The following is a 14965-nucleotide window of genomic DNA, read 5'->3' on the forward strand; positions in this document are numbered from 1 at the left end:
CTTTATTTCCGTAGCATGAATCTGTAATAGTGATTTATATTTTACAAATACATATTGTTAGGTCTATAAAATACCTTTAAAACCAGGGGTGGGATGGCATCTTTAAATAATAGCTGTGGGGTATTTATTTATCAAATATTCTGTAGTGATTTCCCTAGCAGAAGTTTAAAGAATGTCTTTATTGTGGTTTGTTTTTTTCTTTTTTTCTTTGACCCTCACAATCAGTAAGGATTGATTGGAGCTTCACTTTTGTTTCCCCAAAATCAAAGTGAAATAAAATGCCTTGAGTGGAAATCAAAAGCCTTTGACATATAGCAAAAAGCTTGCTGTGCAGTATTAGTACCCAAAGGCAATTCAGATTTCTTTTCAGAAGCAACATGTTTTCACCATGAACTTTTTTCCTTCTTTTCTTCCTTCCTTCTTTCCTCCCTCTCTCCCTCCCTTCCTTTTCTTTCTTTCTTATATTTTTTTAAACAACTTAATTTGAAGAATGTAATCACAGCAATCTTTAACATGCAGATACAATACCCATAATGGCTAAAAAATATCTTTTTAAGTGCAGCTTTGTACCTGAATACATTACTGTGCTTGAGGCAGTAGTAAGCCAAAACCTCTTCAGATGGCCAGATGCCTGGAAAACACAAGAGGATACACTTTTTGATTATAGGAGTCTGTTCTACAATCATTCTCTGTAGTCATTCTCTTAAGAAATGGCTTTTAAAAATAATGTTCAGTACAAGCTGTTTCAACTTGAATCAAACTTAACATAATTATTACTTGTAATATGTCATATCAAATGAGTCTCTTTTGTTGTTGATGATAGCTCTTTTCCCAGAAAAACAGTAAAATATCCCAAATAAATTTTCCTAAATTTCTATTACAAGACAGCAAAAACAATAACAACCAAAATTACAAATACTAAAAGTTCAATTTTAATGGTATTTCAGGTAGCTGATCTTGTACACACAAACCTTCTTTTCAGCCAATTCATAAGCATCAGTTGAAGACCTAATGTATATGCAGCCCAAGTGAGGCAAAAATAAATGGAAAAACACTTGCAAGGAGCAAAGAAAACCACCAAGGTCATTATACCTTTCTCTTTGATTCCATCCTAATGTTTTCAAATACACACAATTATTTTCTTTTTTCTATCAGAAATATCAAACTGGAGATTAAAATTAAGAAATTTAAATTTCACCAACTTTGGCACATCTTTAAATTTAACAATAATCCTCCCCAGTAAACTCCATGGATGGGCATTTTCTAAAATCATCACTTGTAAATCATTTCTTTTGAAGACTCAGTCTTCATGAATGAATAGGAATGCCTTAAAAAAAAAAAAAAAAGACAAACATGCTTGGAAATGATAGTCTCTAGCAGTTATCACAAGGTGGTAGGTTGTAAGTGCTTTTGATTTTTTCTTTACACTTTTTGTATTTTCCAAAGATTTTTACAATGAATATGTATCACTCCTATGATCGGAATAAACCACAGCCTTAGACAAAACTGGGTTTTTGCCAAGGGGTTAGACTCAAAGATCAAGCAGGGCACTAGCATCCTGCTCCGCCTGAGGTTGAGAAGGCCCCACCGTCCTGGGAAAGAGCAATGAATGTTCACTGCCTTCGCACTAAACTCTCTTCTAATGGGTCTGGATGCGAAGTTGAAACACCTAATGAGACTTAATTTTTTTTCTCCTAGACGCATCGCCAGCTTCAAAGAGTGAGACATCCGAACATTTCAGAGAAGAGGATGTCAAAGAAATGGTAAGTAAAATCCTAATGGAATCAGTGGGTAAATAGATGAACAGCAAAGACATTGACCCAGAGAAGCATTTGCGGCAGGAAAGTCTGGACAAGTGTAAACTAGCTCAGCCTCCATGGTATTTCTGGTAGAAATGACAGTTTGGGAGAGAACAAAGTAAACCAGCAAGAAGTATTTGGAGTCATATTTAGTAAGAAAGTCAGAAAGGCAGTGGAGTGTAGCAATTAAGATCACAGGAGCTTTGGAACCAGACTCTTTGGGCTCCAGTCCCAGCTTGTTGGGCTGCATTCCCTGGCTGAGTGACCTTGGATAGTTTACCTAACCTCTCTGTGCCTCAGGTTCCTCATCTGTAAAATAATGTAATTGTAGTATCAACTTCACAGAATGGTTGTGAGGATTAAATAAGTAAAATACATGAAATCTATTTAGAACAATAGTTCCTAACTCATAATGAGCTCAAAGAAAAATTAGTTGTTAATGTTATTCTCCTGCAAAAGGGGATAAAAGGGTAGAAGAGAGAATATGCAGACCCCGACAATTATCCCAAAGATGAGAACAGATGGAGAACCTTTTTGTCCTACTCCCACCCATGAACTTTACCACAACCCTGAAGTCCTAATACCTGGCATACCTCCATAGCAAAAGAACTCTGTAAAGAATAAAGTATATAATAAAAGTCTCTGAAGGAAGAGCCCAAGACAGTGTTCTACACCAAGTATATAAAATCACCAGAATAATGAATTTCTTTATGCCTTTAGTAGATGGTTTTGAGGTTTAAAAAAATAATGATAGGGGAAGGGTATTTAACTAAAATTCAAGCTTTGATTAAGTACAAAAATGTGACTTCTAAAATGCATAGTCTTTTAAGAGAGTTTTATAATTTTCTCAAAAAATTATAGAGGTTGATTTTTAACTAAATTAAATACAAAAATATGTAGAACAAAGTTAATAAAATCACCTTAAATTACACCACTAGTATATAACCCCTAGTAACATTTTGGACATCATTCCAAAAAAAAAAGCTCTCTAAGCACAAAGATATTTTATACAAATGGGATCTTATCATGCAGGTATTTGACAATCTGATTTTGTCCCACTCAATATGTGATGAATAACTTCCCATGACAATAAAAATATACTTGCATCGTTATATATATGTATATATATATGTATATATATATATATATACATATATATATATATATTTTTTTTTTTTTTTTAAGTAGCCTCCACACCCAGCATGGAGCCCAAGATGGGGCCTGAACTCACGACCATGAGATCAAGACCTGAGCTGAGATCAAGAGTCGGACGCTTAACCAACTAAGCCACCCAGGCGCCCCCTTGCATTATTATTTTTAATGACTGCCTGATTTTATGTCTGCATCATAATTTATTTAACCAGTGTCTTCTTGAGAGACATTCAAGTTATTTTGAGTTTTTGGTACTATGAGATTATAAACAGTGGTGCCATGAAGACACATTTTTTCCCCAAAATATGATTTTTCTCTACAGGTCAAATACTCAGAAATGGGAAATCTGATCAAATGTTAAGTACCTATCACACTGTGATATATCAAACCGTACTCCAAAACATTTGTACCAAACTATTCCTCCAAATAAGAGTGTTTATTTCCTCAAAGTCTTGTCAAGATGAGGTTTTGACAACCTATTTTATTTTTGCTAATCTATCATGTTTTTGAAAGTTATCTCAGTGCAAATCAACACCACAATGAGATACCACTTCACACCTTCTAGGATGGCTATAACCAAAAAGTCAGACAATAGCAAATGTTGGCGAGGATGAGGAGAAATTATGTAAAATGGTGCAGCCGCTTTGGGAAACAGTCTAGCAGTTCACCAAAAACTTAAATGTAGAATTAACATATGGCCCAATAATTCCACTCCTAGGAACATACCCAAGAGAAAAGAAAATATGTTCACACAAAACCTTGTACATGAATGTTCATAGCAGCATTATTCATAATAGCCAAAAAGCAGAAACAACCCAAATGTCCATCAACTAATGAGCAGATAAATAAAATGTGGTATGGCCATGCAATGCACTATTATTTGGCAATAAAAAGAAATAAAGTACTGATTCATGCTACAACATAGATGGAGCATGAAAACATCATGCTGAGTGAAAGAAGCCCAACACAAAGAACCACATGTCGCATGTTTCCACTTATATGAAATGCCCAGAATAAACAAATTCATAGAGACAGAATATATAGTGGTGGTTTTCCAGGGCTACGATGGTTGAGAGTAAATGTGGAGTGACATTCCAGAGGTGATGAAATACACTAAAATGGTGGTAATGGTTGCACAACTCTGTGAATATACTAAAAATCACTGGGTGAATCATGTAGTGTGTGAATTACATCTTAATAATGCCATTATTTTAAAAAGTTTTCTCATTTCTATTTGTGGAAATATAATGGTCTTTTTAAAAAGGATTTTATTTGTAAAGAACTTATACAGAGTTTAAAGAGCCACTGAGTTCTGTGAGAATGATTAAGACAAATGATTATGATTAAGATTAGTACCCAGCCCCTCTGACCCAGTCTTTCTCCTTTCTCAGAAACTGCTACTTCCAATTCTTTTAGTTGATGCATCTGGTAATTACTTCCATATTTCTACATATGTTTGTATTGTCACTTCTTGATTTTTCAGTTTTAGGCACAATCTATTGACCCCCACTATGGAAGATAAGCTGCTTTCACCTTCATCTATACTCCTCTCCCCATGCCACACACACCATGCTCCTTATCCACCCACCATCACCATCTTCCAATTATAGATATATTATAATTTTGGTAATATATAGTCATTGTCAATTTCATTATGACCAGGAAATAATACCGAGCCATGTAGTAAACTATGATTGCTTTTTATCTCATGTATAATCCCCCCCCATGGAGTTTATAATTGTCTATTTTTTTCCTCATTTGCTAAGGTTTTTTATTCAATCTCAAAATCCAGTTGTCAAATTTCCCCTCTCAGTACATTCATTCACATCAGGTATTCTATCAACCTCATGAGGAATTCTTTCCTGGTGCCTTCTGACCTGCTTTAGCCTGGACTGAATGCCCTCTATGCTTAGTGCACAGCTGATACCCTAGAATCAATCTTTGTATCATTCCAGACTCCCTTTTGTTCTTCTCCTGTATTTCATCTCTTGTTTCTTCTATCCTTTGTCTTCCTTTCTTGGTTTACTTCCTCGTTTTGGTGCAAGACATCCTCCAGTAGCTTCTTGAGAAAAAGTGCGTGGAAGGTAAATAAATGGGAACTTCCATGATTCAGTGGGTAATTTCAATCTGGAAACTCCATGTTCTTCAGATCTTGGACAGTTTCTTGGGAAGTTCCATTGCTTATTTCCTGTCCTCTTTATCTAGAACTCCTGTTATTTGGATGTTGAATCTCCTGAACTCATCCTCTTTCTTACCTTTTCTTTCCTGCTTTCTATCTCTTAATGTTTTCTACTTTCTTGGAAATTTCCTCAACTTTATCTTCCAACCCTTTTATTGTAATTCTCATTTATGCTATTTTTAAAAAGATTTATTTACTTATTTATTTGAGAGAGAGAGAGCACAAATGGGTGGGAGAAGGGGCAGAGAGAGAGGGAGAGAGAGAATACACAAGCAGACTCCCCCCTGAGCACGGAACCCAACGTGGGGCTCCATCCCAGGACCCTGAGATCATGACCTGAACCAAAACCAAGAGTCACACACTTAACTGACTGAGCCACCCAGGTGCCCCACATTTATGCTATTCTTGATGGGTGTTCTCTGAATATTTCTTTTTTAGAGCATCTATTCCTGTTTCATGAATCAATCTTTTAAAAATTATTTGAAAATATTAATTACAGTTTCTTTTAAGTTTTCTTATTCTTATATAGTCTATTTTCTTCATGTTGTTTTTTTCTGTTAATTGATTTTGGTACCTTTGGCATCAAAAGCTTTCCTCAGATATCTGGCAATTCTTTGTTGTTTGCTTAAACATAATCATAGAAAGATAAAAAGCTGGTTGGAAGTGAAGAGGGCTGAGTTTGTGGGGATGGAGTGGAGTGTGTGTGTTCACCCAATCTCTCCAGCCTGCTTTTGGTATTCTCTCTGATTTCAACTGTGCCTGGTATCCCTCAACCTAAAACCCTTTGGTTTAACCCTCTCCAGAGAACAAATCTCTTCCATTGGTAGTACAGAGGCAGAAGTTACTCAGTAGCCTGGAACAGGTATGTAACTGCTTTATAAACAGTTTTCAACCAATCTTCCTTATTTTAGCCCCCTTCAACTCCTACTTGTACAAATGCCCCAATTTCTGAGCCTTTCAAAGTTTCAGAAGTATGAGCTGGTTTGGTTTTCAGCTTTCTCAACTGCTGACTTTCTCATATCTGCTAAGTCAATGATTTCTCATCATTTGCTTTCCAGCTTCCAAAATTATGTTGTTGTATGTCCCCTCATTCTATCATCCTTGTGCGTTTAGGTTTTAAAAACATTTCTTTACAGTGGTTTAGTGAGGTTTCTGGGAGGAAGTGACTTTAATGCATTGTTCAACCTCTAATTTACCTGAAATCCAGAAATGTATGGTCTTTTGAATGTAACTGTTTGTGGGCTAATTCTAGAACTCAAGACATATTGTAACTATTCTTATCTCTCATAGAGTATATTTTTTTAGCATAAATACTTTAAGCTCTGAGTGGTGAGGTTTCAGTACACATCCCAGAAGAACAGTGACTAGAAGGACTTCGTGAAACAGAGAGAAACTCATTGGAAAAGTGATGAGAATAAATTTTAGAAGGACATACAAGTCAATGAAACTAACAGGGAAGCTTTTCTTATGCTCAAGATTTTTTATACTCCATTAGTAATATCATAGGGCTCTATCAATCAATTATAGGGATTGCTGCTATATTCTTGACATCACCAATGAGACAGAGAAGAATGCCCAAAGTGATGTTTAGAATTGCCAAAGTATTGGTCCCCAAAAAAAAGCATCACAAGAAATTTTAATTAATGACTTATTCTAGATAACTTGTTTCCTAAACATGTCATGAATTAGGATACTTCCTTAAAAGTTATTTGGAAGCCTGTAATTCCCTATGCCTTAGTGCTTTCTGTATAACTTGAATTAGTTTAACTCATAGGAGAAAAGTCTTCCTTCATCCATTGGGCCTCCATAAAGCATTAACTAAACAAGAGCTCCGTTTGGAAGAAGAAAAAGAATAGTATATTATACTTGGGTTTCCATGGTCATTTGATTTCATTCCATTTTCTTTCAAACAAAGGATTGCTTCCCTGCAGACGCCTCTGTCAGAACAGGTCTGCTGGATCTAACAAACTTCAGAAAGCTATAGCCAGCCAACACTAAAATAAGAAAAACTAGCTATCTATGTAGCAATAATGAGGGGGAAAGTTGTCAATGTGATCTATTTTATGTGTGCAGCCACTTTTTTGTTGTTTGTTAAGTAGCTAGTTTAGAATTATTTTAAATGCCAAGTTTTACAGTTAATCTGGAAACAAACAGTACATCCATTATTAACCTGAGAGCTGAACAACCCTAAAATTAACTATGTAGATTTTATTAAGAGACATAAATCTCTAGCTGAGCATGGGTCCTTCCTCCTAGATCACTTGCATTTGAGAGCTTTTTGCTTCCCCAGAGTTCATGTTAGAGGAAAGTCCTGAGACTTTGTCAGATCGCATCAGACCAGCAGACTGCTGACCCCCGCTTTTCACTCTAACATCTTGTACTTGGCCCATGGGGACAACACACCCAGCTCTTGCAGTAGAGAGATGGTTTTCCTCTAATTAGCTGATATCTACCCACGCAGCAGTTTTCTTTACCCTCCTCAAAAGAAAGGATCATGTCTATAATGCAGGAGTCAGAAGTAAGGCCTCTCCCAAATCTGAGACTCAAATGGGAAGGCCACCACACCCTTAGCTAAGCTGTTGAGTCTTCTGGAAGAAGAAATTCATTGGCAGTGTTACTAAAAGGAAAAGCAGTTCATGTGGAATGGGTAGGTAAACCTCTTGGACTGTTTTCCGTGTTTATACTCTGTCTCCTTTTCCTTAAACATTTCTGCTTTGTTATTAATGTTTCAACCCAGAGTGGAAATCCAAAAGAGGACTACAGAATACTCCATAAATATTTTGGGGGCACCAGTATGTTTCAGGCCCTGTGGATTAGCAGGGAATGAGACAGCATGGTCACTGGAGCTTCTGTCTAATTAGAGAAGGAGATATTAAATAAACAATTACACAAATGATGTGCCTAATTAATCATAATAAAGGCTATGTAGGAAAAATAGAGGGTACTTCTGAGAACATACTGTAGGGGACTTGACGAGGCTGCTAGGGAGGTTGGGAGGAGTCCATCAGGGAACACTTCCTTGTAGAAATGGCATGTAAGTTGAGACCCAGAGGATGAAGAGCCAAGTAGAGGAGGAAGAAGGGGACAGGTGGAGGGAATGGTCCATCCTAGGGGAGCCCCATGAGAGAACGCTTTGAAGAGGAGAACAGTTCAATATTCTAGGAATGGAAATAGGGCCAGTGGAGCTGCAGAATACATGAGAAAGGAAGAGAACAGTGCCAGACGTGACTGGAGGGATGGCTAGGGGCCAGATCCCACAGGCTCAAAGCCATGTTAAGATTTTCAAATCGCATCTTAATATAAGTGATACATTTTAAGCAGCAGAGTGTTCTGATCAGATTTACATTTTAGAAGATAAGTCTGACTACCCTAAAGAAAACAGATTGAAGAGGGGCAAGAGGAGGCAAGGAGAAACGAGGTCGGAGGCTACTACAATGACCTAGGTGAGTGCTGATGGTGATCTGGGTGATGGTTTGCAGAGATGAAGAAAAGTGAAAAGGTATGAGCTATACTTAGAAAGTACACTGACAAGACTTACTAGTTAATTAGATGAAGGGGATGGTAAGAGAGAGGAAAGTGTCAAATATGACTTAGGTTTGTGTCATGAATAAGTAGGTGGATGATGTACAGCAAATGCATATAGGGTTTTCCTTCAATTTTATATGAACTGAGGAGGCTAGATTCATGGTACAAAAACACTAGCTAGTGGTTTGGGGTCTGATTCTGGCTCTGACACTAATAATCTATGTGATATTGGTAAGTAATTTAGCCTTTCTGAGCGTCAGGATCCTCATCTGCAAGATACCAGGCTTGGGCTAGATTATGTCCAAGGGGGCCTCAAGCTATAAACAGTTATAATAAAAAACCAGATCTCATGCTCCGGACTTAGAGTCCAGCTTGAACACTGGCTCTGATGGTTGTATGACCTTGGGCAAGCTACTTAAAGTTTCTAAGCCTCATTCATTCCTTCATTCAACTTACAATTATTGGCAGCCAGGCCTGTTCTAGGAGCTGGGGACACAGCAGTGATTAAAACAAAGCCCTTGCCCAAATAACTTCAACAGGGGCAACGGACAATAAACAAGGAAATTCCAGATAGTGATTAATGTTGTAAAGAAAATAAAACATTAGGGGGGCCTGGGTGGCGCAGTCATTAAGCCTCCAACTCTTGGTTTCAGCTCAAGTCACAATCTCAAGGTCATGAGATCCAGCCCTGGGTGGGTCTCCGCACTCAGCGTGGAGTCCGCTTGAGATTCTTTCTCCCCTCCCTCTCCCTCCCCTTTTCCTCCTCCCCCTGCACGTGCTCTCTCTCTCTCTCTCAAATAAATAAATAAACAAAATCTTTAAAAAAAAAAGAAAAGGAAAAAATAATGAAATAGACAATAACTACGGGGCTACCGCTTCAGCTGGCACTGCTGTGCAATGCCTCAGTTCTCTGAGTCGTTAGGCGCAAGCAGTCCAAGTGCCCACTCCCAGCATGGTTGTGAGGATTAAATGAGATAATGCAGGTAAGGCACTTAGAACAGCGCCTGGCAGGTAGCAAAATTTTTATAACGTTAGCTACGGCTGCTGCTGCTATTTGTCACGGTCATTATTTTGACGTGTTTCTATCCAGGAAATTTTACCAACATTGATTATATTTTTATGATAGTTTCAGAGGGATTATGATTCCTAATCAATAACCCGCAAAATCAAACCAAAACTGACCTTTGCGAAAGCTCGCCCTAGCTGTGGGAACTTTGAAAACGGACTGTAAACAAGAATTCCCTAAAAATGGACAATGCTTGTTCTATACTTGTCCTCCTGCTCTGACCCATTAACAGACTTGTTCTAGAACAATAAATTATTAAGTGCAGGCCTCCCTGTGTTTGTGGAGCCAGGTCACGGAGAACACGGGCACATCTGGCTGAAAGGGTGTCGGCGTCGCCCCGCACAGCCAGCAGGTGGACGCTTGCCCCCTGACGTGCTAACATTGACTGAATGCTGACTGCTGTCCAGGTACTATGAGCTAGATGAGGAAATCAAGGCACAGAGAGGTTAACAGAACTTCCCCCAAATCGGACAGGTACAATTTGAACCCAGGTAATCTGACTCTAATCCGAACCTATGTCTTATACTGCCATCCCCTAGATCGCAAAAACAAGGGTCCAAATGAATTGCTTTGCAATTTTGTTTCTTCTCCTGTTCCTGGAGAAGCCAACTAACTAAAAGAAGGACAGATAGTGAGCATGTGGAAGGAAGAGAAGGGGACACAAAAAATTAACCCAACTATTTAGACAATAAGTTCATCTAGGACTACAAGATGGGTCCATTTCTGGGTGTGATTTGATTTTTTAAAAATGCATTAAAGTTAAAAACTTAAATTTTACTTCAGATACCTCCTTGAGGGAAGGGAAAGATGAAAGGCATCCCAGTTCCATCGGGACTCTGTGGTGGGGACGAGGAGATAGTCTTTGGCCTTCCGTCAGATGGCCAGTTTGAGAGCAGATGCTGGGAAAGCAACTAAGGGACCCGCGAGAAATGAAGACGGGACAAGGAAGATGCTGCAGCAGCACCAAGAGAAAGGAATACACAGGATGCACTGAAACCACAGCCACGGCCATCTTGCACACCTCCTACAGCAAAGACAACCTGGAAGACAGCTCTGGGGCTTATTAGCTTTAGGAGCTGAGCGAATCACTTAAGCTCCCCTTACATCATCTCCTTCCCCAGAAGTAATAGTACTATCTATCCTGTAAGTATAGATGGGAGGATCAAATGAATTAGAAGACGACCAAATAAGTACTCAGTCAGTATTAGCTGTTACTACTATTAGCGGCATCACTTATTGGACACTCACTGCTTGGCAAATGCTGGGCTCTTTGCTTTATACAGATGATCTCATTTAATCCTGAAAACAGCCCTATAAGGGATGTACTATCATTATGGCCAGTGAAGGGGCACAATGAGGTTTACCGAAGCACACAGAGCTGAAGTGGTACAGCCCACGATTTAAGCCCACATGCTCAACCAGCAGGGCCCCTTTCTTTCTTTCTTTCTTATTTATTTGAGAGAGAGAGAGAGAGAGAGAGAGAAAGAATGAGCAGGGGGAGGGGCAGAAGGAGAGGGAGAAGCAGTCTCTCTGCTGAGCAGGGAGCCCGATGTGGGGCTCGATCCCAGGACCCTGGGATCATGACCTGAGCCAAAGGCAGACACTTAACTGACTGAGCCACCCAGGCGCCCCACCATGGCCCAGTTTTTTAATCACTACCCTATATTGCTCCAACTCCGGTGACTGGTCCTGAAATCCAGAGAACTAGTTTCTAGTTCTCATGGCTGTCAATAACTAATTTTAGGACTTTGGACAAATCATATTTGGGCTCTGGCTTCAAGAATAAAATGGAAGGGTCAAATTGATTTCTGAGGATTCTTCCAACTCTTAAATCCAAAGGCTATAGATCATTGTATCTGTGCATTTCCAAATGCTATAAAGCTATAAAATTGTCAGTGGGCTCTAGCCTGCAACATTTTAAAGAAATTAGATTCCCTTAGATATTTTATTTGTATTATAATAGCAAATCTAAATAATATAATAATATCAAATCTAAACCCTTACCAGGAAATATTTTAGATAGGATTCAAAATGGTCTCAGAAGTCAAGCCTTCCTAACATGTCTTAATTTTAATTGAATTAGCACCGCCTTTGTTAATTCAATCTCACAGCCTCAGAAAAGAGACTGCTCTACATCTGTGTATTCGAGTGGCAATAGCGTTTTTATTTAGCTAATCCAGCATATTAATAACAGACAACCTCCTCAAGTACAATTTTTCCTCTCCAATACTGAGCATGGTTCTCAGATAAATGCTGCATTTTTTTTTTTTTTTTGCTCATATTTCCTCCTTGTCAGGGTAACAAACTTCCTTTTGTTTTTGTTTTTGTTTTTTTAAAGATTTTATTTATTTATTTGGCAGAGAGAGATACAGCGAGAGAGGGAACACAAGCAGGGGGAGTGGGAGAGGGAGAAGCAGGCTCCCCGCCGAGCAGGGAGCCCGATGCGGGGCTCGATCCCAGAACCCTGGGATCATGACCTGAGCCGAAGGCAGACGCCTAACAACTGAGCCACCCAGGTGCCCCAAACTTCCTTTTGGGCAGAAGAAATTTTCCCGAAGTCTGAAAGCACAGGTAGAAGAACATCTCCCAGTGCAATCTTTCTAGGCCTAGGCCAGAAAATGCTCTAACCCCATTGGTCAGAGAGGATATCAGAAAGTGAGAACAGTCATTTCTAGCAAGGGTGGACCCAGAGAGCTCCTAGCAAGAGAAGAAACATGGCCTGGGTCCCCCCAGAAACACAGTACATCTTCCTCAGAGTTAAAAAAGAAGAAGAAGAAGAAGAAGGAGAAGGAGAAGGAGAAGAAGAAAGAAAGAAAAGAAAGAAAGAAAGAAAGAAAGAAAGAAAGAAAGAAAGAAAGAAAGAAAGAAAGAAAGAAAGAAAGAAAAAGAAAGAAAGAAAAAAAGAGGCAGATCTTCACTGCCAGTTTTACTCCAAATAACACTCTCCTTCAAGACCTTGCTGTGCGCCCAGTGTCCTCAGAGTGGAGTGATCAGGCTATCGTTTTGATGAGGTCACCCTTTTCCCCTTTTAAAATAGGACCGTGTTGTGTCTTGGTCATGTGAAAGCAGCAATGTGTCAAATAAAGTTGGAACAAAGAAGAAAATATTAGACATAATTGTTATTGTTCTTTATCTTAGGCAAGGAACCACTTCACTCACCCAGACACACGCTTGTTACTTGGCACACCAAACCAAAGTAAGGAGAGTGAGATTCCCCTTTAGGCACCTATGATATGTGAACTTGATTTCTTTTTTTTCCCGAAGATTTTATTTTTAAGTGATCTCTATACCCAACGTGGGGCTTGAACTTACAACCCCAAGATCAAGAGTCGCATGTTCTACTGATTGAGCCAGCCAGGCGCCCCGTGAACTTGATTTCTAAAGCAGCTTTCTGCCTTGGAGTCCAGCTTTATCTCACGTCTAGGTAAACACGAGGACTGGATTCCAAACAAGCAGAAAGCGTTGTGTTCCATGTGAACTGCAAGCTCTGCAGTTAATGAAAGCCTCCCTAGAGAGAAGATGGTATTCGGGAGGTACACGATACAGGTGCCAAAAGCAAAGCACATTTATTCAAAGGCCCTGGTATTAGTCTTGTTAGGCAGAACTTAATTATTTAGCAGCATTGTTTGGAAGGGGTGCGCCCCAGTGTTTCAAAACTGCCTTCCCTCCACATTCCTCCTCTTAGGCCTGTGATGGGATGGGGGAAGGAGAAGGCCCACCTCCCCCTTCTTACAGCAGGAATCGCCATTAGCAAGTTCCAAAAGGCAAAACACCATTAGGCAAATTGACTCAATAAATATGGCAACACCTCAGCGTGCTGAGGTGGTTAAGGTTCGGTCTCAACAAACCCCTCTCTGCTGTTCTATCTGAAAGTAAATGTGTGATATTCAGATGGCTTAAAAAAAAAAAAAAAAAAAAACGTGAGTTGGCAGAGAATCTCAGCTGTGCAAAATGGCCTGGGTCTGTCCTTCCGGGCTCCCTGCTCATCCTTATTCATTGATACAAAGGAAACATGACGGTCTGCTCTCCAGAAATTTCTGCCGCTGTCCAAACTTGGGCAGCTCACTGCAACTAATGTGGAAATAGAGTGCGAAGCACGTCCCGGCTGTAAACACAGCGGTCTCGCTCTGTCAGGGCCATCTACAAATGGCTCCAACCAACTTGTATGATTGTCTTCAACACCTTTTTGTATTTTTTAAAGAAATGAATTTGATTTCATTTCCCTTCCCCAGTTTTCAAATAGTCATTAAAAATTAAACCACACTGGGAAAGGCTTTTGTGATTATAGCCTTCATTCTCCTGCAACAAACTGGATCTATAAATTTACGTACCATTGTAGATGTAAATTACAAAATTTATATTCAACTATATTAAAACATCTATTCCAAAAATGATTACCAGTTGTGAAAAGCAGACAGGCTTATCACTTGCTGTCAGTTGTTCATGTCTAGTTAAGCAATAATGTGCTAAAACTGCTCTTTTGTTTTGTGTAAGAATTTTGGCAATAGAAGAAATGAACGCTCAGTTAATAAAAACTCAGGCTGCTTTTTGCTTTGATGGAGGAAGCAGCTGCCTGTTTTCATTTGCTGCAGAGCAGCAAAACCCATCAATATAATAAGCAGCTTAGATGCATCCATCCACAGCATCTGTAAGGATATAGGGCTATTCACTCAAAACCAATCCCTGGTTTAATTTTAACAAAGATGTGTCTGACATATTTGAAAATGCATTATAATAGGTGTTGAAACATGAACAATTTCTCTTTCTTTTAAATACTTTTTATGGATTTGAAAGGTCAGTATACATAGCTGAATGATAGCAATGATAAAAACCAGCCCAAACTGTGAGGCCATCTTAAAACAAGGGCAGGAAAGAGAGCAAATCAAGAGGCAGTTATTTGGTCCCCTTCGAAATGGAAGTAATTCATTTGAATGTGATTTCATTCATTTATTCACTCAAACAAATATTTACTGAATCCTTCCTGTGTACTGAATTGGGCAAGATACCGAGGCCACCTTTCCTACTCTCGGGGAGTTCACTCTTCAGGGGAAAAGATGGGTACAAAAACATCAGCAAAACAATGCAGTAAGCGCAGTGATACAGAGGCACTTTTCTGTTACCTCTTCCTTTTTAAAAAAAATTCAAATGGGCAGAGAACACAGGAAACGAACATAAAAATTAAAAATCAAATACCGTCTCCTCTATTATACAGTCACACACTTCATTAGACATACCTTTAAGAAA

At 39.0% G+C, this 14965-nt stretch overlaps 1 protein-coding gene across 1 annotated transcript in view; it reads right to left on the reverse strand.

The window, feature by feature from the left end:
• Positions 1-14965, reverse strand: part of CAMKMT (calmodulin-lysine N-methyltransferase) — a 373859-nt gene that overhangs the window by 58773 nt on the left and 300121 nt on the right. The window contains exon 4 of the mRNA XM_036087396.2: positions 571-631. Coding sequence (XP_035943289.1) covers positions 571-631 — 61 coding nt within the window. The remainder of the gene's footprint in view (positions 1-570; positions 632-14965) is intronic.

Source organism: Halichoerus grypus, chromosome 10 (genome assembly GCF_964656455.1).
Source record: "Halichoerus grypus chromosome 10, mHalGry1.hap1.1, whole genome shotgun sequence".
Classification (NCBI taxonomy): domain Eukaryota; kingdom Metazoa; phylum Chordata; class Mammalia; order Carnivora; family Phocidae; genus Halichoerus; species Halichoerus grypus.